Source organism: Ranitomeya imitator, chromosome 1 (genome assembly GCF_032444005.1).
Source record: "Ranitomeya imitator isolate aRanImi1 chromosome 1, aRanImi1.pri, whole genome shotgun sequence".
NCBI lineage: Eukaryota > Metazoa > Chordata > Amphibia > Anura > Dendrobatidae > Ranitomeya > Ranitomeya imitator.
In genome coordinates this window covers 56,596,866-56,624,317 of record NC_091282.1, presented here as the reverse complement: position 1 = coordinate 56,624,317, position 27,452 = coordinate 56,596,866, and the positions used below count along the sequence as shown (strand labels likewise).

General features: G+C 47.7%; 1 protein-coding gene across 1 annotated transcript in view; it reads right to left on the bottom strand.

Moving 5' to 3' along the window:
• The window catches only part of EPG5 (ectopic P-granules 5 autophagy tethering factor), a 143,464-nt gene that overhangs the window by 81,535 nt on the left and 34,477 nt on the right, over nucleotides 1-27,452 (bottom strand). The window contains exons 12-17 of the mRNA XM_069747033.1: nucleotides 17,279-17,433; nucleotides 15,637-15,777; nucleotides 11,285-11,449; nucleotides 4,376-4,495; nucleotides 3,777-4,015; nucleotides 3,558-3,698 (exon numbers count right to left, since the gene is read on the bottom strand). Of these exons, the coding sequence (XP_069603134.1) occupies nucleotides 3,558-3,698; nucleotides 3,777-4,015; nucleotides 4,376-4,495; nucleotides 11,285-11,449; nucleotides 15,637-15,777; nucleotides 17,279-17,433 (961 nt within the window). The remainder of the gene's footprint in view (nucleotides 1-3,557; nucleotides 3,699-3,776; nucleotides 4,016-4,375; nucleotides 4,496-11,284; nucleotides 11,450-15,636; nucleotides 15,778-17,278; nucleotides 17,434-27,452) is intronic.

Here is a 27,452-nt window from a genome sequence, read left to right as displayed (position 1 = left end):
TGTTTTGTCCTTCCTACAATCGGGCCTGCAATCTGGCCTGCCCCTCATTTCTCTCAAGGGGCAGGTGTCTGCCTTTACCATCCTGTTTTCAAAAGAATCTAGCGTCTCCCTTGCAGATCAAGACCTTCCTGCAGGGAGTCACGCACTCCGTCCCCCCTTCCCCTCTGGTAGAACCTTGGGACCTCAATCTAGTGCTAGATGTTCTTAAAAAGTCACCATTCGAACCTGTATGAGAAATTTCTCTTTCACTCCTTTCCTGGAAAGTTGCCTTCCTGTTCGCCATCACTTTATCAGACGAGTTTCCAAAGTCGCAGCTCTCTCTTGTCGTTCCCCTTATCTACTGTTCCAGCAGGTCAAGGTAGAGTTACGCCCGATACCTTCCTTTCTCCCTAAGGTTGTTTCTGCATTTCACCTCAATGAGGATATTGTTCTTCCTTCCTTTTATCCGTCCCCTTCTCATCCTCAAGAGTGATCCCTAAACAAACTGGATCTGGTAAGAGCCCTCAGTCTCTACCTTTCCACGACATCACCCATCAGACGTGCGGATTTGCTATTCGTAATTCACGAAGGTCCTCAGAAAGGCTTGGCTGCTTCCAAGTCTACCATTGCCTGCTGGGTTCATTTTGCCATTCTGGAAGCCTACCGACTAAGGGTCAGAACGCATAAACTTGGGGTCACCAAGAACTCCACTCACGCAGTGGGGGCCTCCTGGGCTATCCGCCACCACGCTTCGACCTCAAAGATTTGCAAGGCTTTGATGAGCCAACTTCTATAAGGCTCATAGCTTCACCTCGTTGGATGCGAATCTTGGTAGATAGGTGATGCAGGCCGCAGTGGCCTGAGCTCTGACTTCAGAATACCACTCTTTTACCCACCCTAGGGACTGCTTTTGGATGTCCCATTGTTTCCTGTGCCCCCCAATAAACATTAGAGAAATGCAGATCGTGTTTACCTAATGTAAAATCTCTTTCTCTGAGCTTTTATTGGGGAACACAGTACTTGTTGGTTGTTTATTGTTGGTTCTAGTTATGTTATGATTGTTGTATACCTGTTGCTTCTGTGACGCCCCAGGGTTCTGGTCGTCACAGTGGCATTGCTTTTTTTCCGGCGAGAGTGATGTCACACTTGGAAGCAAAGAAGCGCCGACCACATGTGACCGCACCGTACCTGACATGCAACGGTGCGGTCACATGTGGTCGGCGCTGTTTTCTGATTGAGCAGAGCTTACCCTGGGCACACCTATGGAGCCATGGCAACCACCGATGCATGTCTTCTATTGGATGGGGTGATATGTTTACATCTATGTAGCCGGGAGTGTTTAGATTTACTCTATGGAGTGTTTAATGATATGGGGAGCGATCAAGGGGGATTTTCCTGTGTATGGGGAGGTTGGTTATGGTTTGTTTCGCATTGTATACTGTTTTTATTGTTTTGTATAATGTTTGTAATATTGTTGTTTTTTTTGTTTTTTTTCTATGATGTCAGGGCACTCCCATTGGTTGTGGGTTAACCATGTGGGTGTGTCTAATGGTATAAAATGGTGGTTGAATTGGGATTGTACTGTGCTTGAAAAAGGTCCACGGACCGAAACGTCGCCGCAGGAGGCAGAATAAAGAAAGTTACTGTCTGTCACTTCCTGGTGTGACGCTGTCCTTTTTATATTTCGATTGTGGACTCTTTTGCTGGGACGGACCCCCTGGTGTGGACGAGCGCCCTGATGTCCATGGAGACGGTGTCAGTATTGGGTGCGGTCTAACACATTTGTTGGATACTAGCAGATAGGAGCAGTCTGAGGCAGATAGCAGTTTGAGGGGCCATGAAGCCAGAGATGCTGCAGCTCCTGGAAACAGACGTTAAGGAAGGAAAGAACAGTGTTGATTGAGCATGCAGGAGGACGAAGCGCAGTAGAGTGATACCAGGGGAGCACAGCAGCATTTGGACTGTCTTCTTGGCTGAGCGCAGATTCCGGTGGCCGGAAGACCGAGGCTGTGTCTGATTTCAGGAGGCCCAGCAGAAACCGGCAGGACAGCTGGATTGTACATCACCTGTCCGCCTTTATACCCAGGAGAGACAGTGGCATTTAGAGCCCGGGTCATGATAGAGACCCTATAAAAAGTCTCGAGCCACCTGTCATACGGGTTTGTGTCCTAACCTTCATGGAGGACAGAGAGAACTATGAGGATCTTACCAGAAGCCATAGGCAGTAGGGGACTGCAACATCACCGCGCTAAGAGGAAGGCTTCTAACTCCACCTGGTACAGGGGACTTCCAACTTGCTTCCTAGCTGGCCGGACCCTGCCTGTACTTGTGATCTGGTGACCGGGACTGCGGTTGCCTGAAGCCCACAGTAAACCAGGTAAAGAGACTGCACACCTGTGTCCTCCGTTTCTTATTGCACCATCCACCATCTTCACCTACACCAGGAGCCCTGGGGACCTAGTTCACCTATGGGAAGCTATACCATCTAGCTGCCATAACATCACATCAGAGCACCCCTTTAAGCAGCGTCGGTCCCCACTGACCGAATACCAAAGGTGGCGTCACAAACTTTATTCTTAAACTCCCTTTAAAGACCTTTCCCCTTTTACTTGGGCACCCAGGGCCACGGATGGGGTCGCAGCCATCGTGACATCCCCTTTAAGTACCGGACCTGGTACCGAGTACCCCACGGCCCTGGCAGGTGACTCACTTCTCCTACCCCTTTCTCACTAACGGATTAACTTGGTGCCAGTTGGTGGGTATATACTGCTGGGGAGAAGCAAACTTATTTTGCATAGCGGCAGCTTATTAGTGGCAGCAGCATACACCCATGGTTTCCTGTGACCCCCAATGAAGGCTGCAAACAAGAAAGATTTCACGGTAGGTACCCAAAATCTTACATTTTCTCACTTGAAAGGTACAAATTTAAAACAATTTGAAAAATAGACATATTTGGTATCATCGTGTACAAGAAAGTATGATCTTCCAAAATATAAAAGTTATCTAATTCATAAGTTAACCAGCAAAAAGAAAAAAATCTAATAAAAAAAAATGATCGACATGATCTGCAAAATGGTATCAATAAGAACAAAAAAAGCCCTTACACAATTCCATTGACATAAAAATAGCTACAGGTCTCAGCAATTGGCGGCAATTTTGTTTTTGTACAAATTAACTAAAATATTTAAAAAAAAATACAAACAAATTTGGTATTGATGCAATCATACTGACCTGGAGAATTATGTTGTGGGGCCATTTTTACCATACAATGAATGGCTTAAAAAAAATAAATAAAAAAAATAATAATAGAGGAATTGCATTTTAATTTGCAATTACACTCTGCTTGGAATTTCTTTTCTCCCATTTTCCAAAACATTATAGGATAAAGTGAATGGCAACATTCAAAACTACAACTGGTCCCGCAGTAAAAAAAAACCTTATACGTCATCTGATTAAAAAAAAAAAAAGTTATAGCTCTTGGAACAAAAATAGGAAACAAAAAGTGTAATAATGAAAAAATCCTAAGTTCTTAAGGGGTTGAATGAAGAAGACTGTCATAGAAGATAAAGTAAACTTACGGCTCATTCTTCAGGAGATAGCTCGGACATGGATAAAACATGGGTAAAACTTTATCCAAAATGTGAACCGCGGCGCGCAGATGCTTTGCTTGTATCAGGTCGCCAAGCATGGTCACTCCCTCTACACAAAACTTATCGGCACTGCAGAAACGCGAGGCACAGAAGTTAGCGAAGAACATATATATATATAATATATACACACATATGGCAGTGAAGTACCTGTGTCCCACTGAAGCAGTGGCCAGGGCGATGTAGCAGCCTATCGGCACCCCGTTTTTCACGGCCTTCAATACCGGGTGTAAGACATTGGCCTCCGTCAAATCAGGGACGGCGTCGCAGATCTGCTCCAGACGATCGTTTCTGTGCAACTTAAGTCTCAAGACCAAATCCCAGGACCACTGGTTAAAGGAGGCTTCTGGGGTCTGCCCAGTCCGGACTATGTTGGCCAAGTAAGACACCTAAAGATCACACCTAACTGTTATCACATCGGTACAAGAAGATGTTGGCCATTTAATGTAGCTGGCGTTTTATTTTTTTTCTTATAAAAACAACCCCTGTCCACAACCCCTGGGGACCTCTGGACTCCATCTGTGAGCCAGAAACAATGGCTAAACTATATGAAGAGGTGTCCTTAAAAAAAATAAAACCTCATTGTGGTCGGTATAAGGAGTGGGAAATGCGCTCGTCTGACAGTGGTCTCACTGTTTGTTTGGAGCCACGTCATCCCCTTAACCAGTAGGTAGCCCAGGAGCTGACGGTGTGAGGTCCGAGGTGTTGTGGCTGACCACCTGGTGACCTCGGATTCCCCCATCAATCACCTGCTTGATGCTCTCAGAGATGATCCCGGTGTAGGGTTTGTCAGAGATGAATTTCTGATAGGCCTCCAGGACCATGAGCGCCACCTCCACGTGTACAGGATGATCCAAGTGCAGGGTTTTCTGTTAACAGAAAAATAGTATTTCATTCAATAAAAAAAAACTGAGCATTCGGCCAAGTTTTCAAGCTCAGCGTGTTCAGATTAGCGTCTGAGTGTTGGCAGAAGCCACAAGAAACTGTGAAGGAAATCAGTACATGAAGATTAAGATTACAAGGTAACTTTTAGTAGTCGTCTTATAAGGAGCAAATCTCGGGAAAGGGGGGGGGGGGGGGTTCTCTGCCCTCAAACCTGCCTATTGTCAGTGATCCTGTACATGGAGAAATAGCAGGCTCTCTTCGATGACTTCTTCAGAAGATCATCAGCCGAACAGCAGAGCAATCTACCAGATGAGCCGCAGAAGGATCTATCAGATGAGCCGCAGAAGGATCTATTAAACGAGCGGCAGAGGGATCTATCAGATGAGCGGCAGAGGGATCCATCAGACGAGCGGCAGAGGGATCTATCAGACGAATAGCAGAAGGATCTAGCAGATGAGCCGCAGAAGGATCTATTAGACGAGCCGCCTGAGGGATATATCAGACGAACAGCAGAGGGATCTATCAGACGAGCGGCAGAGGGATCAGACAAATAGCAGAAGGATCTAGCAGACGAGCCGCAGAAGGATCTATTAGACGAGCCGCCTGAGGGATATATCAGACGAGCAGCAGAGGGATCTATCAGACGAGCGGCAGAGGGATCTATCAGACGAGCGGCAGAGGGATCTATCAGACGAGCGGCAGAGGGATCTAGCAGACGAGCAGTAGAAGATTCTATCAGACCAACCACAGCAGGATCTATCAGATGAGCAGAAGAAGGATCTATCAGACAAGCCGCAGAGGGATCTATCAGCCGAGCGGCAGAACGGTCTAGCAGACGAGCGGCAGAGGGATCTATCAGACGAGCGGCAGAACGGTCTAGCAGACGAGCGGCAGAGGGATCTATCAGACGAGCAGCAGAGGGATCTATCAGACGAGCAGCAGAGGGATCTATCAGACGAGCAGCAGAGGGATCTATCAGACGAGCAGCAGAGGGATCTATCAGATGAGCGGCAGAGGGATCTATCAGACGAACGGCAGAGGGATCTAGCAGACGAGCGGCAGAGGGATCTATCAGACGAGCAGCAGAGGGATCTATCAGACGAGCAGCAGAGGGATCTATCAGACAAACAGCAGAGGGATCTAGCAGACGAGCGGCAGAGGGATCTATCAGATGAGCGACAGAGGGATCTAGCAGACGAGTGTCAGAGCGCTCGATTAGACGTTTATAGCATATACAGGACATGTTCTATAAATGTCCCAGATGAGGAAACCCCTTTAGTCTCTTAAAAATCTGTGATGTACATTTTCGACACAGGTTACATAGTTACATAGTTATTAAGGTTGAAGGAAGACTATATGTCCATCTAGTTCAACCCATAGCCTAACCTAACATGTTGATCCAGAGGAAGGCAAAAAAAACCCATGTGCAAAGAGTAAGCTCCACATTGGGGAAAAAAATTCCTTCCCGACTCCACATACGGCAATCAGACTAGTTCCTTGGATCAACGCCCTATCAAGGAATCTAGTGTATATACCCTGTAACATTATACTTTTCCAGAAAGGTATCCAGTCCCCTCTTAAATTTAAGTAATGAATCACTCATTACAACATCATACGGCAGAGAGTTCCATAGTCTCACTGCTCTTACAGTAAAGAATCCGCGTCTGTTATTATGCTTAAACGTTTTTTCCTCCAACCGCAGAGGATGCCCCCTTGTCCCTGTTTCAGGTCTATGATTAAAAAGATCATCAGAAAGGTCTTTGTACTGTCCCCTCATATATTTATACATTAAAATAAGATCACCCCTTAGTCTTCGTTTTTCCAAACTAAATAGCCCCAAGTGTAATAACCTATCTTGGTATTGCAGACCCCCCAGTCCTCTAATAACCTTGGTCGCTCTTCTCTGCACCCGCTCTAGTTCAGCTATGTCTTTCTTATACACCGGAGACCAGAACTGTGCACAGTATTCTAAGTGTGGTCGAACTAGTGACTTGTATAGAGGTAAAATTATATTCTCCTCATGAGCATCTATGCCTCTTTTAATGCATCCCATTATTTTATTTGCCTTTGTAGCAGCTGCCTGACACTGGCCACTGAATTTAAGTTTGTCATCCACCCATACAACCAGGTCTTTTTCATTGACGGTTTTGCCCAGAGTTTTAGAATTAAGCACATAATTATACATCTTATTACTTCTACCCAAGTGCATGACCTTACATTTATCCCCATTAAAGCTCATTTGCCATTTATCAGCCCAAGCTTCTAGTTTACATAAATCATCCTGTAATATAAAATTGTCCTCCTCTGTATTGATTACCCTGCAGAGTTTAGTGTCATCTGCAAATATTGAAATTCTACTCTGAATGCCCCCTACAAGGTCATTAATAAATATGTTAAAAAGAAGAGGGCCCAATACTGACCCCTGTGGTACCCCACTGCTAACCGCTACCCAGTCCGAGTGTGCTCCATTAATAACCACCCTTTGTTTCCTATCCCTGAGCCAGCTCTCAACCCACTTGCACATATTTTCCCCTATCCCCATTATTCTCATTTTATGTATCAACCTTTTGTGTGGCACCGTATCAAAAGCTTTTGAAAAGTCCATATACACTACATCCACTGGGTTCCCTTGGTCCAATCTGGAACTTACCTCTTCATAGAAACTGATCAGATTAGTCTGACATGAACGGTCCCTAGTAAACCCGTGCTGATACTGGGTCATGAGGTTATTCCTCTTCAGATACTCCAGTATAGCGTCCCTTAGAATGCCCTCCAGGATTTTACCCACAGTATAGGTTAAGCTTACTGGCCTATAATTTCCGAGTTCAGTTTTTGTCCCCTTTTTGAATATTGGCACCACATTTGCTATACGCCAGTCCTGCGGTACAGACCCTGTTATTATGGAGTCTTTAAAGATTAAAAATAATGGTCTATCAATGACTGTACTTAATTCCTGCAGTACTCGAGGGTGTATCCCATCCGGGCCCGGAGATTTGTCAATTTTAGTGATTTTTAGACGCCGCCGCACTTCCTGCTGGGTTAAGCAGGTGACATTTAATGGGGAATTTTTATCACTAGACATTTTGTCTGCCATGGGATCCTCTTGTGTAAATACTGATGAAAAAAAGTCATTTAGCATATTGGCTTTTTCCTCATCCTCATCCACCATCTCACCCAGACTATTTTTAAGGGGGCCAACACTATCATTTTTTAGTTTCTTACTATTTATGTAGTTAAAGAATATTTTAGGATTATTTTTACTCTCTCTGGCAATGAGTCTCTCTGTCTCAATCTTTGCTGCCTTGATTTGCTTTTTACAGAATTTATTTAATTTTCTGTATTTATTTAATGCCTCCTCACTACCTACTTCCTTTAATTCTCTAAATGCTTTCTTTTTGTCACTTATTGCGCCCCTTACAGCTCTATTTAGCCATATTGGTTTCCTCCTATTTCTAGTATGTTTATTCCCATACGGTATATACTGTGCACAGGTCCTATCCAGGATGCTAATAAACGTCTCCCATTTTCTTTGTGGGAGGTTGCATGCGGGATGTATGGAGAGGGCTGAGCTGAGCTCCCTCCATACTGGGCAGTTGCCGGCAGTGTCATACAGCCAGCACTTGCCTCTAACAGCAGCCACCATTTTTTTTTATCTCTGATCACTGCCGTTTAACCATGTAAATGTCGCTCTCATTCACCAATAGAGGCATGTAAATGTACTATTTGCCATTGTGATTGTGGAGAAACGATGGGTTACCCTGGCAGATAGGGGCCCGCTGTACACCCCCATGGCTGACATCTTATTCCACCTCCACCTCTGGTTGGGCTTCATAGGAGACCATAAAATTACCCTATAAAGTGGAATACTGTAGTACTGCAGAATATAAGTGATCAGCTTTGGGGCCCTTAGGAACGACTTTAAAAAAAATAAAGAAAAGTAATCTACTATATAATTGTCTAAGGGTCACTTCCGTCTTTCTGTCTGTCTGTCCTTCTGTCTGTCATGGATATTCATTGGTCGTGGCCTCTGTCTGTCATGGAAATCCAAGTCGCTGATTGGTCGCGGCAAAACAGCCACGACCAATGAGCGACGGGCGCAGTCCAGCGGCAACATGGCCGCTCCTTCCTCCCCTCCAGTCAGTGCCCCCTCCATACTCCCCTCACACAGGGTTAATGGCAGCATTAACCGACCACGCTATGCCACGGTGTAACGCACTAGGTTAACGCTGCTATTAACCGTGTGACTAACGTTTTACTATTGATGCTGCCTATGCGGCATAAATAGTAAAAATATCTAATGTTCAAAATAATAAAAAAAATAAAAAATCGTTATATACTCACCGTCCGTCGGCTCCTCGGATCCACAACAGGCCTTTCCCGCTCGCAACGCTCCGGTAACCGGTCCATGCTGCGATCTCGCGAGATGATGACGTAGCGGTCTTGCGAGACCGCTACATCATCATCTCGCGAGACCGCAATGCACTCTTCAGACCAGAGCGCGCGAGGAGCGTTGGTAACCACTTCGCTTGGATCCGGGGGCTCCGGAAGGTGAGTATATAACTATTTTTTATTTTAATTCTTTTTTTTTAACAGGGATATGATGCCCACATTGCTATATACTACGTGGGCTGTGTTATATACTACATGGGCTGAGCAATATACTACGTGGGCTGTGCTATATACTACATGGGCTGTGCTATATACTACATGGGCTGTGCTATATACTACGTGGGCTGAGCAATATACTACGTGGGCTGTGCTATATACTACGTGGGCTGTGCTATATACTACGTGGGCTGTGCTATATACTACGTGGGCTGTGCTATATACTACGTGGGCTGTGCTATATACTACATGGGCTGTGCTATATACTACATGGCTGTGCTATATACTACGTGGGCTGTGCTATATACTACATGGGCTGTGCTATATACTACATGGGCTGTGCTATATACTACATGGGCTGTGCTATATACTACGTGGGCTGTGCTATATACTACATGGCTGTGCTATATACTACGTGGGCTGTGCTATATACTACGTGGGCTGTGCTATATACTACATGGGCTGTGCTATATACTACATGGGCTGTGCTATATACTACGTGGGCTGTGCTATATACTACGTGGGCTGTGCTATATACTACGTGGGCTGTGCTATATACTTCATGGGCTGTGCTATATACTACATGGCTGTGCTATATACTACGTGGGCTGTGCTATATACTACGTGGGCTGTGCTATATACTACGTGGGCTGAGCAATATACTACGTGGGCTGTGCTATATACTACGTGGGCTGTGCTATATACTACGTGGGCTGTGCTATATACTACGTGGGCTGTGCTATATACTACATGGGCTGTGCTATATACTACATGGCTGTGCTATATACTACGTGGGCTGTGCTATATACTACATGGGCTGTGCTATATACTACGTGGGCTGAGCAATATACTACGTGGGCTGTGCTATATACTACATGGGCTGTGCTATATACTACGTGGGCTGTGCTATATACTACATGGGCTGTGCTATATACTACATGGGCTGTGCTATATACTACGTGGGCTGTGCTATATACTACATGGGCTGTGCTATATACTACGTGGGCTGAGCAATATACTACGTGGGCTGTGCTATATACTACATGGGCTGTGCTATATACAATGTGGGCTGTGCTATATACTAAGTGACTGGGCAATATACTACGTGGCTGGGCAACGTGGCTGGGCAATATACTACGTGGCTGGGCAATATACTATGTGGCTGGGCAATATACTACGTGGCTGGGCAATATACTACATACTACGTGGCTGGGCAATATACTACATACTACGTGGCTGGGCAATATACTACGTTGCTGGGCAATATACTACGTGACTGGGCAGTATACTACGTGGCTGGGCAATATACTTCGTGACTGAAATATAATACATAACTGAGCAATATACTACATGACTGGGCAATATACTACGTGGCTGGGCAATATACTACATACTACGTGACTGGGTAATATACTACATACTACGTGACTGGGCAATATACTACATACTACGTGACTGGGCAATATACTACGTGGCTGGGCAATATACTACGTGGCTGGGCAATATACTACGTGACTGGGCAATATACTACGTGACTGGGCAATATACTACATAACTGAGCAATATACTACGTGGCTGGGCAATATACTACGTGGCTGGGCAATATACTACATAGCTGGACAAAATACTACGTGGCTGGGCAATATACTACGTGAACATGCATTTTCTAGAATACCCGATGCGTTAGAATCGGGCCACCATCTAGTAGTATATATTTCCCCTTTTCCCAGATTAAAAATAAAGAAGTGAAAAATGAAGAAAGTTCATAAAAGTCAGTTTTCTCCAGAAATCTTAACACCACAATTGCTCTTTTGTCCCCCCAAGATATGAAATAAAAAGTTATCAAAACATCACATATACTCCACAATAACACTGCTCAAAACTATGTGATATATTTTTTACCATTTCATCACACTTGACATGTTTTTCGCATTTTTCAGCACATTATGCTTTAAAGCAAATGGTGTCATTCAAAGATGCAACTTCTGGCACAAAACAATATTCCCTCATACGGCTAGGTCAATGGAAAAATGAAAAAACTATGGCCCCTTGCAAGAGGGACAGGGGAAAAACAAAAATGCGAAACACTGAGAACTACACAGTCCTAAAGGGGTTAATCCACCGTCAGCCTGATTTTCCAGCTTTACATCGCAGTTATTGGTCCGTACCGTGTCAGTGATGCCCCAGTTCAGACCCTCGAGGATGATGCAGGACAGCTTGTTCTCCACTTCACACAGGCTGTGACTGATCAGCCAGTCCCTGATGATGCCTATTTCGGAGGCGCTGGGTCTCCATTGATGGAGGGGCAATTCTTTAAATAAGTATAAGGAAACCTTATAATGGAAAAACAATTTAAAAAATCATTAATAAATGCAAAAAAAAAGAAGCATAGCACTTTAATACTATTCCCATCGCAGCCAATACAGAGGTTTCTCCAGTGAAAAAGTTTTCTTGTGCGCTTCATTGGGGGACACAGGAAACTATGGGTGTACACTGCTTCCACCAGAAAGCTGACACTTAGGGTATGTTCACACGTTCAGGATTTCCATCCTTTTTTTTTCAGGACAGTTTTTTTAAAAAACTGCAGCTCTTGGCAGAAAACGCAGGTCCTTTTTTTGTCCTTTTTTGATGCGTTTCTGATGCGTTTTTTGATGCGTTTTTTGATGCGTTTTTTTATCCTTTTTTTACTGTGTGTTTCCTAGGAAGCTTTTTAGGGCTAAAATGGCTGAAAATACCCTAACCCTACCCCTAACCCTAACCCTACCCCTACCCCTACCCCTAACCCTACCCCTACCCCTACCCCTACCCCTACCCCTAACCCTAACCCTACCCCTACCCCTAACCCTACCCCTAACCCTAACCCTACTCTAACCTTAGTGAAAAAAAAAAAAAAAATTCTTATTTTTTTTATTGTCCCTACCAATGGGGGTGACAAAGTGGGGGGGGTGTCATTTACTATTTTTTTATTTTGATCACTGAGATAGGTTATATCTCAGTGATCAAAATGCACTTTGGAGCGAATCTGCCGGCCGGCAGATTCGGCGGGCGCACTGCGCATGCGCCCGCCATTTTGCAAGATGGCGGCGCCCAGGGAGAAGACGGCCGGACGGACACCGGGACGCCGGGTAAGTATAAGGGGGGGAGATTAGGGCACGGGGGGGGCATCGGAGCACTGGGGGGGGGCATCGGAGCACGGGGGGGGGCATCGGAGCACGGGGGGGCGGGATCGGAGCACGGGGGGGCAGCCACACTCCGCCCACGCACTTCCGCCCGCTCCCCCGCACTTCCTGCTGCAGCGGTTCTGCACATCAAATCGCAGTAAAACCCGCAGATATATTTTTGATCTGCGGGTTTTACTGCGATTTTGACCTCACAATGGAGGTCTATGGGTGCAGAACCGCTGCGGTTCAGGAAGAAGAATTGACATGCTCCTTCTTTTTTCCGGGAGCTATTCAGCGCGGCTTTTTTTTTACAATTTCCGGACCATGTGCACAGTGTGTCCTGTTTTCCATAGGGTACAGTGTACTGTACCCTGCATGGAAAACAGCTGCGGAACCGCAGCGGCAAAACCGCCGCGGTTCCGCGGTAAAAAACGCACTGTGTGAACATGGCCTAAGAATTACAATCTAAGTTGTCTACTCCACAGCAGGCTACACCCCGCTACTGCTAACCAAACTACTCAGCTTAGTGTCACGTAGGAGGCAGACATAGGTTCGAGACCCAGACTTGTTTCTACCTATGTTTTGCTTTTTTAACTAAGTGCCAAGAGATGCCTACCGCCCCTCAAAAAAGAAGAGACCATCGTTCAAGCTGGCTCCTTCTTGGCCTGTTAAGGCCTCCAGAACCAGAAGCACCTAGTTTTCCTCTGCATGGCAGGGCACTCCAACCCATGAACCCTCTCGGATTTCTGGGACACAAGGCTAAAGTTAAAGACGCAGTTAAAGACGCTCAAGCCAAGGAAATGATCTCCTCCAGATACAAGATAAAATTCACTGTTCTTCTGTGAAATAGTTTCTTCTACCCCACTCCCCTCAGACTCCTTCTTGGCATTCCCATTTATTCCAAGTAATTTCCTCCCTTCTTCAGTTAGGTTTTATTGTTCCAGTTTCTTCACAAAAACGTTTCAATGGGTTTTACTCTAACCTTTTTGTCATGCCCAAGAATGGCTTGGTTTGCCCAATTCTGAACTTGACACTGCTAAACAAGTGGATGAAGCTACGCCACTTCAAAATGGAGTCTCGTTCTTCTTTTGTAGCCTTGATGGAATTCAAGGAATTCCTTTGCTAAGTGGACATTCAAGACACCCATCTCCACATCCGCATTTTTCCAGTATACCAAAAGTTTCTCCGTTTTACAGTCCATTAGTCCCACTTCGAATTTGTTACCATCCCTTTTGGGCTGGCCATGGTCCCCCAGGGTGTTTATGAAAACCAGAGTCCTTTTGTGTCAGGGGAATAGTAGCCATCCCCTACCAAGGTTCCTTCTTACTCAGAGATCCTCCAGAGTCTGCAAATCACACTAAAAACTTTCTCGATTTGGATGAATTGTCACCTAATCAATGTAGTCTCTGAATCGAGCTCAGCGCCTCATCTTTCTGGGAATAGTATTCGACACTGGTCAAGTGAAAGTTTTACTTATCGACTCTTCAGACCAGCATCCAATCTCTGAGCCGTCCCTCGCTTTTTCCCCTCAGCTTCTGAATGAGCATCCTGTGCATGATGGTGGCTGCCATCGAGGTGATTCCCACTTGCTCAGTTTCATACCGACCCTCTATCTCATTGGGGCAAGAATGTTTTCTCCCCAGATCGCGCAATCCTTCTTCCCCCCGCATCAAGCCGTCCGTGATCTGGTGGCGGAACTTTCCCCTAATTCTTCTTGGAGATTCCTTCAGATTCATTGGCAAATTGTCACGTCAGTCTTCTCGGTTGGGGAGTAGTCTTTCAGAAGCTTATTGTGCACGGTCGTGGAGAAGTTACGAATTCCTACTTTTAATTGACATCCTGGAACTCACAGCCATTCGTCTGTCCCTTAGCTATTGGCAGGACTGACTGTCAGGTCTCCTATTCAGTGAGATAACACCGCCGTCGTGGCTTACATTAACCATCAAGGCGGGATTCAGAGTTGTTTTTACCATGCTATAGGTCTCACAGAGTCTCACCTAGGTGGAATAAAGTATTTCAGCAATTTCAGCAGTTCACAAACCAGGAGAGGACATCTTGGCTGTGGATTTTCTAATCTGCGAGGGACTAACACTGGGAGAGTGGTCGCTGCATCCGACCATCTTTGACCAGATCTGTCTATGGTGGGGCATTCAAGACGTCGATGTGACGGCATCCAGACACAACCACAAATTTATGGGTTCGTGTTCCGATCTCACAACCTGTTAGCGGTCGTCTCCGATGCTATGGCGATCTCATGGTCCCAATTATCCCTCACTGATCAGTTTCCAATCTACCTCAGCTACCCAAATTGATCAACAAGATCAAGTTGGAAGTAATCCTTGTCATCCTCGTGGTCTGTCTTACCCAGAAGATCATGGAAGTGGTCAACCTCCTTGAAGACATTCAGTGGACACTTCTGGTTACACCAATTGAACTTTCCAAGGTTCATCACTTTCACTCTTATTTTTGAGCGCTCAATTTAACGGCATAGCTGTCTAAGCTTCAGCTCTAAAATCCGGAGTCTTCTCTGACCAGGTTGTGCAGACCATAATCAAGACACTGAAGCCATCGGCGTCTCATATCTACCATCGTACTTGGAAGGCTGCATTCCGTTGTTGTGAATCTAACAAATATTTTTTTTCTCCCTGCTCTAGGTCTTTTTGACAACCGGGGCACTCAAGAGCCAGGTCTTGGCCCTGTCTGTAGGAGAAACCTGGTTTTCAAGACTCAGGTCAAGACTTTTCTTCAGGGAGTGGCTAACTCTGTTCCTTTGCATCCCTGAGATTTTAACGCCTTACAATGTCCTCCGTTTAGACCAATATGGAATGTTTCTCAGCCCTGGCTTTCCTGGAGGGTGGCGTTCTCAGTTGTGATCATTTCCTTCAGGTGAATATCAGAACTTGCAGCTCTATCTTGTCGCTCTCTATTACTTGACCTTCACTATTACAACTAGTTTTGTGTCTGGTACCCTGTTTCCTTACTAAGTGGTTTCTTCTTTTCACCTTAGTGAGAAGATCGTCTTCCCTTCATTCTGTTCTTCTCCCTTTCTTCCCACGGAGCGCTCCTTACACAATCTGTACCTGATCAGGATTGTTTGTCACTACTTGTCAGTAGTCTCTGTCATTCCCAAAAGACCTGGTCGAGGTCTCTCTTCCTTTAAAGGCAGTCATTGCTCGATGGATTTATTCTACCATTTTTGAAGCATATAAGGTCAAAAACAAGCAGCCCTGCCGGGGAGTTTCGGGTCACTCCACCAGAACAGCAACCCCTTTAATGGTTACGATAGGAATAACCCTTTAATATTTTTTGCCGATATTTTCATATATACAGACATCATTAGTATTGAAAATATATCTCACCATGCCCACTTTATCGATGGTTTCCCGGACTCGTTGCAGTAGGACAGATATGATACTGCAGTGTGCACTAGTAATCGTGGCGAGGAGCTCGCGGCCTACTTTAGAGAACGCTTCTCTTGTAGACATACTGACATAGGAGACCTAAAAAATACAAAGCAAGGCATCACTTCATACACTTTAATCCTGTCAAAACACCCTAAACTTGACTAGAAGCGACCCAAAGTTCAGTATTTAATGTCAATAGGTGCAGAGGTGACAAGTAAATGCAAAATTGTGGTTGGGGAGGAACTGGAATAACTATTTCTGGTCATTAGATGACTTGTATTTTATATTTTAACTAATTTTCTTTTCTGGAGGCTCTATCTCCAATTTTCAGTTGTCTCTGAGCTAGTGGGTGGAGAGTCGCTACTATGTCTCCCACACATAGCACACATGTACATGAGGGATTGTTGCTCTCCTGTCTCTATGTAGCACATCTTCAGAAGCTACAGCAGCATGGAGGATATTACACAGTACTGAGCAGTGTATCTGCAAATCCAGCACTGGGGTGAGATCACTTGCCAGAAGCTGCTGTATGATCTATGAGCCTGTGTCTGTGTTAGAGTCTCTCCGTGCTGCTCCTCTCCTTTTCATTGAGTTTAACATGAGATGTAACCTGACCCCTCATGGTGCTGGCAAACACACATGTCCACAATGGGTTTTAGCAGCTTTTTAGAGGGAATGAGGAGTTCAGAAAGTAGGGAGGAGATGAAGAAGCTCATGGGTGGAGAAAGAAGCAGATTTCTCTTATATATATTACGTATATTTTTTTCAACAGCGACCATTTAAAACGCAACTTTACACCATTTGTAGTCTCCCTGTAAAATATATAATTTTCTTCAGTCTGCTCTCCTTTTCTTCTTCTATATTTTGAGGTAGGTTTATTTAGCAGTTGTGAACAAGCCGTCTGATTGGCCAGCCAAATAGTATCTACACTCCTCAACATTTAAATAACAACCACAAGAATGAAAATTGGTGGAATGATGGGGATCACAGGATGGAGACATGATAATGATCTGCAAATGATGAAACAATGGAAACAAAATGATCAATACTGAAAGTACTTGGGGAAATCATCAAAATCCACTGCTGGCAGCTCCTATGTAATCACCGACCAATGACGTCCCAGATGTGCTTTTTGAGAGACAAGTCTGGAGATGCTGCAGCCATAGAAGCCCATTTAGGCCACGCAGGCTACGCACAGTAATACGAGCAACATGCGACATAAGGTCGTGTAGAAAAACGGCTCCTGGGACACTTCGGAGAAATGGCTGTACTTCACCGTGTCAATGTAACACTGAGCTGTTGGTGTACTTGGAATAAAGGCTAGTGGCTACATAATGCCACCCCCCACCATAATCCCGTGAGCAGGACCGGTGTGACGTTCTCTCGTGAAAGCCTCTTCATGGCGAGGTGCTCATAGTTTATACTGAATGAATCGAGATGTTTTGAAAATTTCTTGTACATTTTTTCATCATTTGCTTATCTTTAACATGTCTAACTATGCTGCAATTTCCAAAACAGCACGACTTTTTTTCCGTGGTGTGTATCTACATATATATAATGTATCATACACCTGCTGGGGCATACTTGGTAGACTTACTTCATAAATCTCTAAAGCGATTGTCTTCACCAGCTCCTCATCGACATCGCTTCGCTTCGTTTGTGCCATCTGAGCAAACGTGGTGAGAAGGCAGATTCCTTCGGAGCTGTTCATTGTAGAAAAATATTCTTCAAACTTCTCTCGATTTACGGGATCTATGCCAAAGTAAAAAAAAAAAAAAAAAATCAGAGAGTGAAACATCATTCAATTCAGCCGAGGCAGAAGTCCTAACTATGGACACTGTGCCGTATCTACTGGATTCCCGTTTTTTTTTTCTTTTAGCAAGAAAACAGCAGCATAAATATTTTGGAACAAGTCATGCTTCTGAGTTTGAACCCTTGAGCCTTGAATTTGTGGTCGCTTCTCTGCCCACCGAGCCACAGCAGACACACCTTTTCTCCGCGTATTTAGTTTCTGCTATCCTTGCTTCAGTCTTTTGCGAGTGAAACAGGATTTTTGGTTGCTTACCGTAAAATCTGTCTCTCGGAGCCTTCATTGGGGGACACAGGAACCATGGGTGTATGCTGCTGCCACTAGGAGGCTGACACTATGCAAATAAAAAAGTTAGCTCCTCCTCTGCAGTGTACACCCTACCGACAGGAAGTAGGATATTCAGTTAGTGAGAAAGCAGTAGGAGAAGCAACGTGTAAAAGAGAAAGAATAATAATATAATAATAAACTTTATTTATATAGCGCCAACAAATTCCACGGCGCTCCACAGATTAACAGTTTCAAACACTCAAAGAGTGTTCAAAGAACTCAAACGTATACAGTAAACAGAGCTGTTCAACTTGGGAGGGTGCTGTGTCCCCCAATGAAGGCTCCGAGAAACAGATTTTACGGTAAGCAACCAAAAATCCTGTTTTCTCTATCGCCTTTCATTGGGGGACACAGGAACCATGGGACGTCCCAAAGCAGTCCCTGGGGTGGGAAAAACATACTTCCATCAAGTCCGAGGACTCACCACTGCCGCCTGCAGGATCCTTCTGCCCAGGCTGGAGTCAGCCGAAGCATAGGTATGGACCTTGTAGTTCGGTGAAACGTGTGGATGGAAGACCACGTTGCCGCTTTGCAAAGCCGTCGGCGAAAGCCCTGTGACGTACCGCACTGGATGCGCCGACTGCCCGGGTAGAGTGAGCCTTTATCTCAGGAGGGGGCACTCTGTTCTTGACCCGGTAAGCTTCCAAAATTGCCGTTCTAATCGAGCGAGCAATAGTCGCCTTGGAAGCCGGCAGGCCTCTACGCACGCCATCAGGGATGGCGAAAAGAGAATCCATCTTTCGGAAAGCGGCCGTGCTAGCCAGGGAGATCCTCACTGCCCTGACGAGGTCCAGCCTGTTCAACGATCGCTCCAGAGGATGAGTCGGAACTGGACAAAGGAAGGTAGAACGATGTCCTCGGTGAGGTGGAAAGATGAAAACCACCTCGTGAAAGGAAGGAAGGCGGAGACCTGGGACCACCTTGTCCTGGTGGAAATCAAGAAAGGAGGTCGGCAAGAAATGGCCGCCGACTCAAAAACGCGGCGGATCGAAGAGATGGACCTGAGATAAGCCACCTTCCGAGATAGTGCTGACAGAGAAAAACTCCCTGAGAGGCTCAAAGGGGGGAACCCCTAGAACAACCAGCACATCCTTTAAATCACATGAATCCACAGAGGCCCTGTACGGAGGGACAGTGTGGGCTACTCCTTGAAGGAAAGTCTTAACCTGTGGCTAAGAAGAAAACGTCTTCTTAAAGGGAAGAAGAGCGCAGGAACCTGACACTTTAGGGAACTGAGAGCGAAGCCCAAATCCAGTCCTGCCTGAAGGAAACCCAAATGGAAGGCAGGGAAAAGGACATAGGTGAAAAGCGGTTGGACTCGCATCAACGAAAGTAAGCCTTCCAGGTACGATAGAAGATCCTTGAAGAAGACGAAGGCTTCCTAGCCTGGATTATAGTGTGACTCATCCGGGCCGAAAGGCCGGACGCTCTTAGAACTGTGGAGTCCACAGCCACGCCGTTAAACAGAGCGACCGATAATTCGGGTGGCAAAACGGACCCTGAGACAGCAGCTCGGGTCTGTTTGGAAGGCACCAGGGGAGTCCGCGAGGAGATTGACGATGTCTGCAAACCAAGACCTCCTGGGCCAATCCGGGACGATCAGAATGACCGGCACCCATCCCGCCTTTATCTTTTTCGAAAGCTTGGAAAGCAAGGGAAGGGGAGGGAAACGATAGGGGAGCACGAACTGCGACCAAGGAATGGCCAGAGTGTCAACACCACTGTGAGAGGGTCGCGGAACCTTGGGCCGACCCGAGGGACCTTCCTGTTCAATCGGGACGCCATGAGGTCCACCTCTGGGGTCCCCCATCGAAGAACAATCCGATAGGAAACCTCCTAAAGTACCATTCCCCTGCCGCGAGGCCCTCGCGGCCGAGGAAGTCGGCGGCCTAAATGTCCACGCCGGGGACATGCACTGCAGAGCTCACCAGGACCATTGCCTCTGTCCAAAGGAGGATCCTGGAATCTCGGCCGATGCCAGAGAACGCCGAGTCCACCCCTGGTGGTAGACATATGCCACAGCTGTGTCATTATCTGTCTGGATTCGAATTGGCAGGCTGCCGAGAATCCTTGCCCAGTGAAGGAAAGACAGAAAGAAGATCCGGAACTCGAGGACATTGATCGGCAAAGAGGACTCCTGCGCCGACCAAACAACCCTGAAAACAACAGGTGACAAAGTCCCGCGCCTCCGCCGAGCGGGCTGGCGTCCGTCGTCACCACCTGCCAGGGAACTGGAAGGAAGGATATGCTGTGAAGGATCTACACCGGGATAAGAGAAGCGACCTCGGCCACCAGTCGAGGAACCGTTTGACCCGGGAGAAAGCCGGATCGGACGATGCAGGAGATGAGAGACCTGTCCCCCTGTGATAGAATAGCCTGCTGAAGAAGTCTTGAATGAAACGGGCAAAGGGAAAATTGCTTCCGATGTTGCAACCAACCTCCTTAGGACCTTTAAGGCCCATCGGAAAGGAGGGGAGCCGAAAACCCTGGAGCAAGCGAACTTCCTGACAAAGGAGGGATATCCTGTCTTCGGGAAGGAAGACTCTGGTCCGACAAGTGTCGAAGAACATGCCCGGAGATACGAGGCACTGAACAAGACTGAACTTCTTCCTGTTGACGAGCCACCCGCAACGGCTAGAGTGTCGGGAAAGATGGATAGACTTTCGGGAGCCTGAAACCGAAGTTCCTGAGCCTCCATGGAAGCGATTACTGAACGAGGGAATATCATCCTGAAGTGTCTCCGACGAAACTTCCTGTTCAGCAATTTGAGATCCGGACTGGGACGAACCTTGTCGTCCTCTGTCAGTACAAAAAAATTCTAAGAGAAGCCTGTGAACCGTTCCTGTTCTGGGACGGGAACGATTACCCCGGATTTAAGGAGGGAAACAATGGCTGTAAAGAAACACGGAACCAGAGCGGGGTCTCTTGGAAGTTGGGATTCGAAAAAAACGATCCCAGGGCTGAGAAATGAAGATTTTGTATCTAGAGGATACAAGTGCCCTGGCCCAAGCGTCCTCTACTGAGGAGACCCAGACGTCCCTGAGGAACAGGAGACGGCTGCCCAGCCTGAGAAACGGGCTGGGGTCTAGTCGTGGGTCCTGCCTAGGTGGAACTTCCAGACCTGGACCTGGAGAATCCACCTTAGGAGTAGCGGGAACACCAGGAAGGATTGAGTCGAAGAATACCTTCTTCCCTTAACGTGCCTGTGGCCTCTGTTGCGAAAAGGAATCTGATGTCGTGAACGACGAAAAAAAGGCCGAAAGGACAGAAGTTGCCGCCTAAGAAGAGAATTGGTGCCGCCAGTGGCGTCCTTAATAATTTGGTCCAGCTTGGAACCGAAAAGATGTGATCCTTGAAGGAGGCAGGCTCGTAAGGGACTTCTTTGATGACTCGTGTGCCAAGCAGTGCGACGGCTGGCAACATTACTGGGTGTCTGAGCGGCAGAAGACGCGACATGCAGGGAACAAATTATTCCCTGACGTGAGTAATCTGGGTGGTAACTTCCGCCAGCCAGTCTGGTGGAGCTCCGGCTTGAATGCCCCAACGGAGTTGTTTTAGCCCCTTCGGATACCGACTTCGAAACCCAAGTGGAAGCGAAAGCCGGGCATAGGGATGATGCGGCAGGTTCGAGAGCCGAATTCACGAAGGATTCCATGATCCTATCGATGGAATCTGTCAGAGTCGCCCCACCGGACCGCATGAGGACTGTGTTAGTGGCAAGTCTAGCAGCCGGCGGATCCACAGAGGGAGAGGTCGTTCTCCATCGCCTCTCATTCCGGTTGGCGATGAGATCCAGAGGAAAGAGATATGAGACTCCAAGACGCTTTCCTCTTTGAGAACGTCTGGTCGAATTCTCTCTCTCTCTGGCCAGAAGCTCCTCGATTCAGGATGAGGAGCGAATCCCTTGGGAGGAAGTTTAGACCGTCTAAATGAAACCGCCTGATCTGCGGGTTCCGTAGAGGAATCTTTGATGCCACAGGTCAGATTGGACGCTCCAATGAGGCTTTGAACCATATCCCTCATGTTAAGATATGGTTCGACTCCGGTCCCAAATTATCCTCCGAAGGCACATCAGAGAAAGCCTCGCCTGACTCCGGGGGGGGGGGGGGAGAGAGAAGGATAAGGGGGAGCTCGACCACAGAGAAGGACCGTGAGATGGATCGAGAAGAGAACTCAGACCGGCGTTCCCGTCTGGATCTTACGCGGCCTGTATTGGAAGACTCAGATAGAGCTTCTTGCGACCCGCTGGCTGCTACGGAAGTCTGCAGGGGCAACCGATCGAGCACGGACACAAGGGTCTGGGAAACCGGAGTGAGATCCGCTACTGATAGAGACAGAGGGGAGACCCAGCCTGTGGTGGGGACTTCACTCTGAGGCGGAGCTGAACATAATGTGGTTTGCTGCAAGCCTGTCTGAGGGGAGCTTGCGGGTACAAGGCGAACCCTGAAAGTGTTTCACTAAGACACAGGAAAAGGTAGGAGGCCGGGAGCGACCTCCCTTAAAATTAGACCGAACGGGCCCCTGAGGGAAATGTCAGAAGATTAGGGAACAGGAGAACAGGTAGACACATCTGGGGCACTCTTGTCCGGAACTTTCTGCAGGCCTGAAGAACAGCAGTGGAACAGAAGGATGGAGCTGCTGCCCTGCGGCCTCTGTTGCAACGATGTGCTGTGCCCCCAGGAGAAAATGCGGGCACGAGTGAAATCTCCTGCCCTGTGTTCAGCAGCGACGTGGAGGAAGGGGCGGAGTCAGCCCAGATGGCGCCGGTGGGCGGAGATTGCAGGGCAGTTTGTCGGGCGGGAGAAAGCCCGCCCGAAGAAACCGGAAGTGGAGGAGCGCGTACTGGAAGTAGGCCCCGGCGGAAGCCGGGACCTAAATTAAAGGCCGGCGCCGCTGGAAAAGAGACTGCGGCCCCGGAACAGTGCGCCGCAGAGAAGCGCGGCAACCTGCCAGGGCCGCAGGGTAAGGCGGAGCTGAGGGACGCGACGCCGAAGTAGGCTTCGGCAGAAGCCGGGACCTAAATTAGAGGCCGGCGCCGCCGGAAAGAGGAACGCGCCGCCGAAGCCCGCAGGGCGGCCGCAGGGGAGAGCGGTGCCGGCGCCGCCAGAAAGGTGACATTGCGGCCGCTGCGCAGTGCGGCCGCGGGGAGGACACTGCGGCCCTGATGAAGGGGATAGCCAATAGTGCAGAGCTACTGCTCGTCTTGGTGCCCCAGGGATCCCTTTTAAAATAGGATCAGCGCCGCCCTAGAAGATAGTGCAGCGCGCATTTAGGGACTTCTACTCTCCACACTGCGAGAGTAAGGGGATGATCTGAAAATTTAGGGGAAATACTCACCTAAACATCCCACGCAGTTACTAACCTGAGGGGATTGAGACGTCCAGGAGCTGATGGACGTCCTCGTCTCCTCCAACCGACAGGCTCTGGTGGGCGAGTGGGTGGGGGATGGAGCCAGGACCGGACTTCTGAGCACGCTTGTGTGCTAGGATCTTGGTCCTGGAGAGGGATCTATGAGGATACGGGGTGGCAGTACACGCCGTACTCATAGTCCGTATTGTGGGACTACAGGTGTGACTGCTCACCCTGTATCCCTCCGGAAAAACCTGAAAAGGAACGACGCACATTGAGGTAGATAAGGGTCTAATGAAAGACCCGTGTCCACCTCCTACTGACACTAAGCTAAACTGAATATCCTACTTCCTGTCGGTAGGGTGTATACTGCAGAGGAGGAGCTAACTTTTTTATTTGCATAGTGTCAGCCTCCTAGTGGCAGCAGCATACACCCATGGTTCCTGTGTCCCCCAATGAAAGGCGATAGAGAAATAGGGATTTTTGTGTACTCACCGTAAAATCCTTTTCTCCGAGCCATTCATTGGGGGACACAGACCATGTGTATGCTGCTGCCACCAGGAGGCTGACACTAAGTAATACAAAGAAAAAGTTAGCTCCTCCCCTGCAGTATACACCCTCCTGCTGGCTCCCAGCTAACCAGTTCGGTGCAAAAGCAGTAGGAGATCAATAACGACATATAAGCGTAAAGCATGTCACATTATATATAAGAGTATAACATATCAAAAGATAAAAACAAAGCATAAGCTAATAACAGGGTGGGAGCTGTGTCCCCCAATGAATGGCTCGGAGAAAAGGATTTTACGGTGAGTACACAAAAATCCCTATTTCTCCTTCGCCTCATTGGGGGACACAGACCATGGGACGTCCCAAAGCAGTCCCTGGGTGGGGACAACATCACTTCAGGCCGTGTAGCCGCTACTTACAAGTGCGCCACCGCGGCCTGCAAAGTCCACCTGCCCAGACTCACATCTGTGGAAGTGAGTGAATTATAGTGCTTCAAGAATGCATGCGGCCTGGAGGAATTCGCAAGCCTGCGGTCGTGCTTGCCGACGTCTGGCGCCTAGAGCCCTGAGACAGGGAGATAGGCTGGCATCTAGCGCGAAAGGACTCCTGGATGGAGAAAAGAATCCACCAGGCTAACGTGGCCGAAGAAAAACGGCTAAACCCTTCCTGCGACCGTCAGGAAGCCTACTTACCATCGAAAAACCCGAGTAAAATGTCCAACCTTTGGAAGGACGTCGTCCTCGATACGTACCCACTCGGAGCACTCGCTTCTTCCAGATTATGGAGAACCCATTCCGCTTTGTGGACTAGAGCCGAAGGAGATGAGAGGACAATGCCCCTGCAACAGTGGAGATATAATACCCCTTGGCAACGAGGGAATAGGATGGCTAGAGGGCAACCTTGCCTTGAAGGTAATAAGGAAAAAAGATAAAGAACAGAGCGTCGAGATCTGAAGACTCATCAGGAGGACAAGAACGCAGAGAAAGAAGGGGAGAGACCCTCCCTGATAGAAAAGTCTATCCGGATCAGAAAAGGAGTCCACTGTAAGATGCCCAGGACCATTAAGGTCCCACGAATTTAACGGTACGTGGTAGGGAAGAACTACAGGTTGAGGCCTGCAAGAAAGACCATATTTCCAGCTTGAGACAATAAGCCGGAAAAATACTAGTACCGCAAGCGAGAAAAAAACCTGACATGGTCAGTGCGGGTCTCCCGGGATCACTGGGGCCCTACCCGCTTCCGAAAAGGTTTCAGACGTAGTGGAAGAGGGGTTATGGAAATTGGTACCATGGAAGAATAGATCATGCACTGCAATGGTCCTGGATCGCGAGGCCAAACCATGAACTGGAGTACATTGGCGTTCAGCTTGGACGCCATCCGAACTACCTCTGGAGTACTCCAGTGAAGGCAGGTCCGATGGAAGATTTCCGAGTGAAGTTCCCACTCACTTGAGGAAAAACCCCGGACGGCTGAATATGTCTGCCGCCCAGTGTACTACTCCAGGGAATGTACTGTTGAGATCACCGAAGATAGAACTCGGCCCATCAGAGAGTGCGAGGTACCTTAGCCATGGCGCTTGACTGAGGGTACTTGCTAGATGGCTAACTTGGGGCACAGCCGAGACATTATCCAACTGAAGACCCGCCAGAAGGCAGAGGGCCTGCTGAAGGAATAGCCGTACCGTTCGGTTCTACAGAGAGATGATCGGGAGAAGAAAACTGGCAATGGTATCTCCCAATAGCCCTTGGGCCAGGAGAAGGCTCTGGAAGAGAAAGGAGCTCAGAGACTACCCTTTGAGAGCCTGATTGACTTGCAGAAAACGAGCGCAGCGAAGGAAACTGCTTCCGTAGACGTCCTTTCCCTCAGAACCCTCCTAGCGAATTGAAAGAACCGAGGGAATGAGAGATCGAGTGCGCAAGCTCCCTGTAGAAGGGCCACGACCTAGACCCGAGAGAGAGTAACCATCCTTCTTGGGCAGGATCATCCTCAAAGAGGATCTGCTGGGCTGAGAATGAGGGAAAAAACTTGTCTAAGTTTAGCTGCTAGCCCAATAGAGAGGTAATTGCAAGTGATATGGACGACTCAGCGTAATCCTAGGAGAGCGGCTACAAAGTCGACCAAATAGAGGAAGGACGACCATGCTTCTAAGGTGCAAGAAGAACATGACAACCGTCATGACCCTTGCGACCACTCTGGTGTGGTAGCCAGGCAGAAGGGCCAGGTCGTGAAAATACTGTTCGCGAATGGAAAGGCGAAGAGATTATAGTAGAGAGGAGAAATAGGTATGTGAGGGTAAGAATCCCGAATGACGATGGATGCCAGAAAACGACCACGTTTCTCTGTTGAAGTAGTGGCTGAGCGGAGGAACTCCATCCGAAAAAGGAAAGGGCCCTGTCAAAGGTTGTTAGAAGTTTGGGGTCCAGGAATGGAGATACTTTTCATTCCCTCCATTTTGGAACCAAGATCCCTTAGATCTAGACTGTCCTGGCCAATGCTTCCACTGCTGGTTGAGCCTGAAGAAGAGATACGATCCCTTGCTAGTCTCCCGCTCAGAAGATTTGATTGGCCAGCTATACTGTGGAACGAAGTAGATAAGGTCTGGGACCCGGAGACTTTCATTCTCTCCCTTTGGTCAAGCAACCCATGCGGCTAAGGAAGGGTAGAGCGCTGAACCCGAAACCACAAGACGGAACGAACTAGATTTGCTATCCGACTGTCTGTGGAATCTTAATTGATGATACACCGGCCAGGATACTGGTAGGAATACCGCAAGAAATTCTGCCCGGCGAGTCTGCCAAGTGACAGAAAGCGGGACTGTAACCAGCAGGTCTCTGCCATCGTCGTGCAGAGAAGAAAATAAGGAAAAACCTCGATCCACCATCTTCTTAACAGGGAAGTGGAGAGGAATCGTCCATTTTCTTGCATCTGATACAAAGGGGGGAAAACCTCCTTGTTGGGACGCCACAAATGTGGACGCCACATCCCCAGAATTGAGGTTTCCGAGTGGACAGGGCAGGTTGTGGCGATAGACCTGGATGCAGAAGAAGATACATGGAGGCGACACTCCGTGTGCTCGTCTGTTGAAGGTGTGGGGGGAAATCGGAGCCCTTTAAGGGACCCGTCGCCCATAAAATTCCGACCAGGTATGGTATCCTACTTAGAGGTCTTCCAGTGCATCACCGTCAAATGTTGATGGAGATTTTCTAGAACCTGTACGTTTTTCTAGAATACTTGCGGCCCCTGCTAGCCGACGGCTCCCATTGTAGGAGAGGGAGCATGTGAGTGCTCCAGAGCTCAGTTAGGGTGACCAGCTTAGGATAGATGATGTGCCCTTAAGACCAGTAAATACTGGTCATGCGCCTTTAAGGCTAGGGGTTACTGGCCCTGAGCCTTTAAGACCAGGGAATACTGGTCTTGTGCCTTTTGTAAGATGACATACTGTTCATGTGCCTTTAAAAGCAGGGCATGCTGAAATCCAGGAGATAATGGTCATGTGCCCTTAAAACCAGGGTATGCTGGTCATTTGCGTTTAAGACCAGGGCGTACTGGTCCTGAGCCTTTAAGTCCAGGGCATAATGGTCACGTGCCTTAAAGACCAGGGCATACTGGTCGTGTGCCTTTAAAAGCCAGGTCATACTGGACATGAGCCTTTAAGACCAGGGCATACTGGTCATGTGCCTTGAAAACCAGGACGTACTAGTCATGTGCCTTTAAGACCAGGGCATACTGGTTATTGCGTTTAAGACCAGGGGATACTGGTCACGTGCCTTTAAGACCA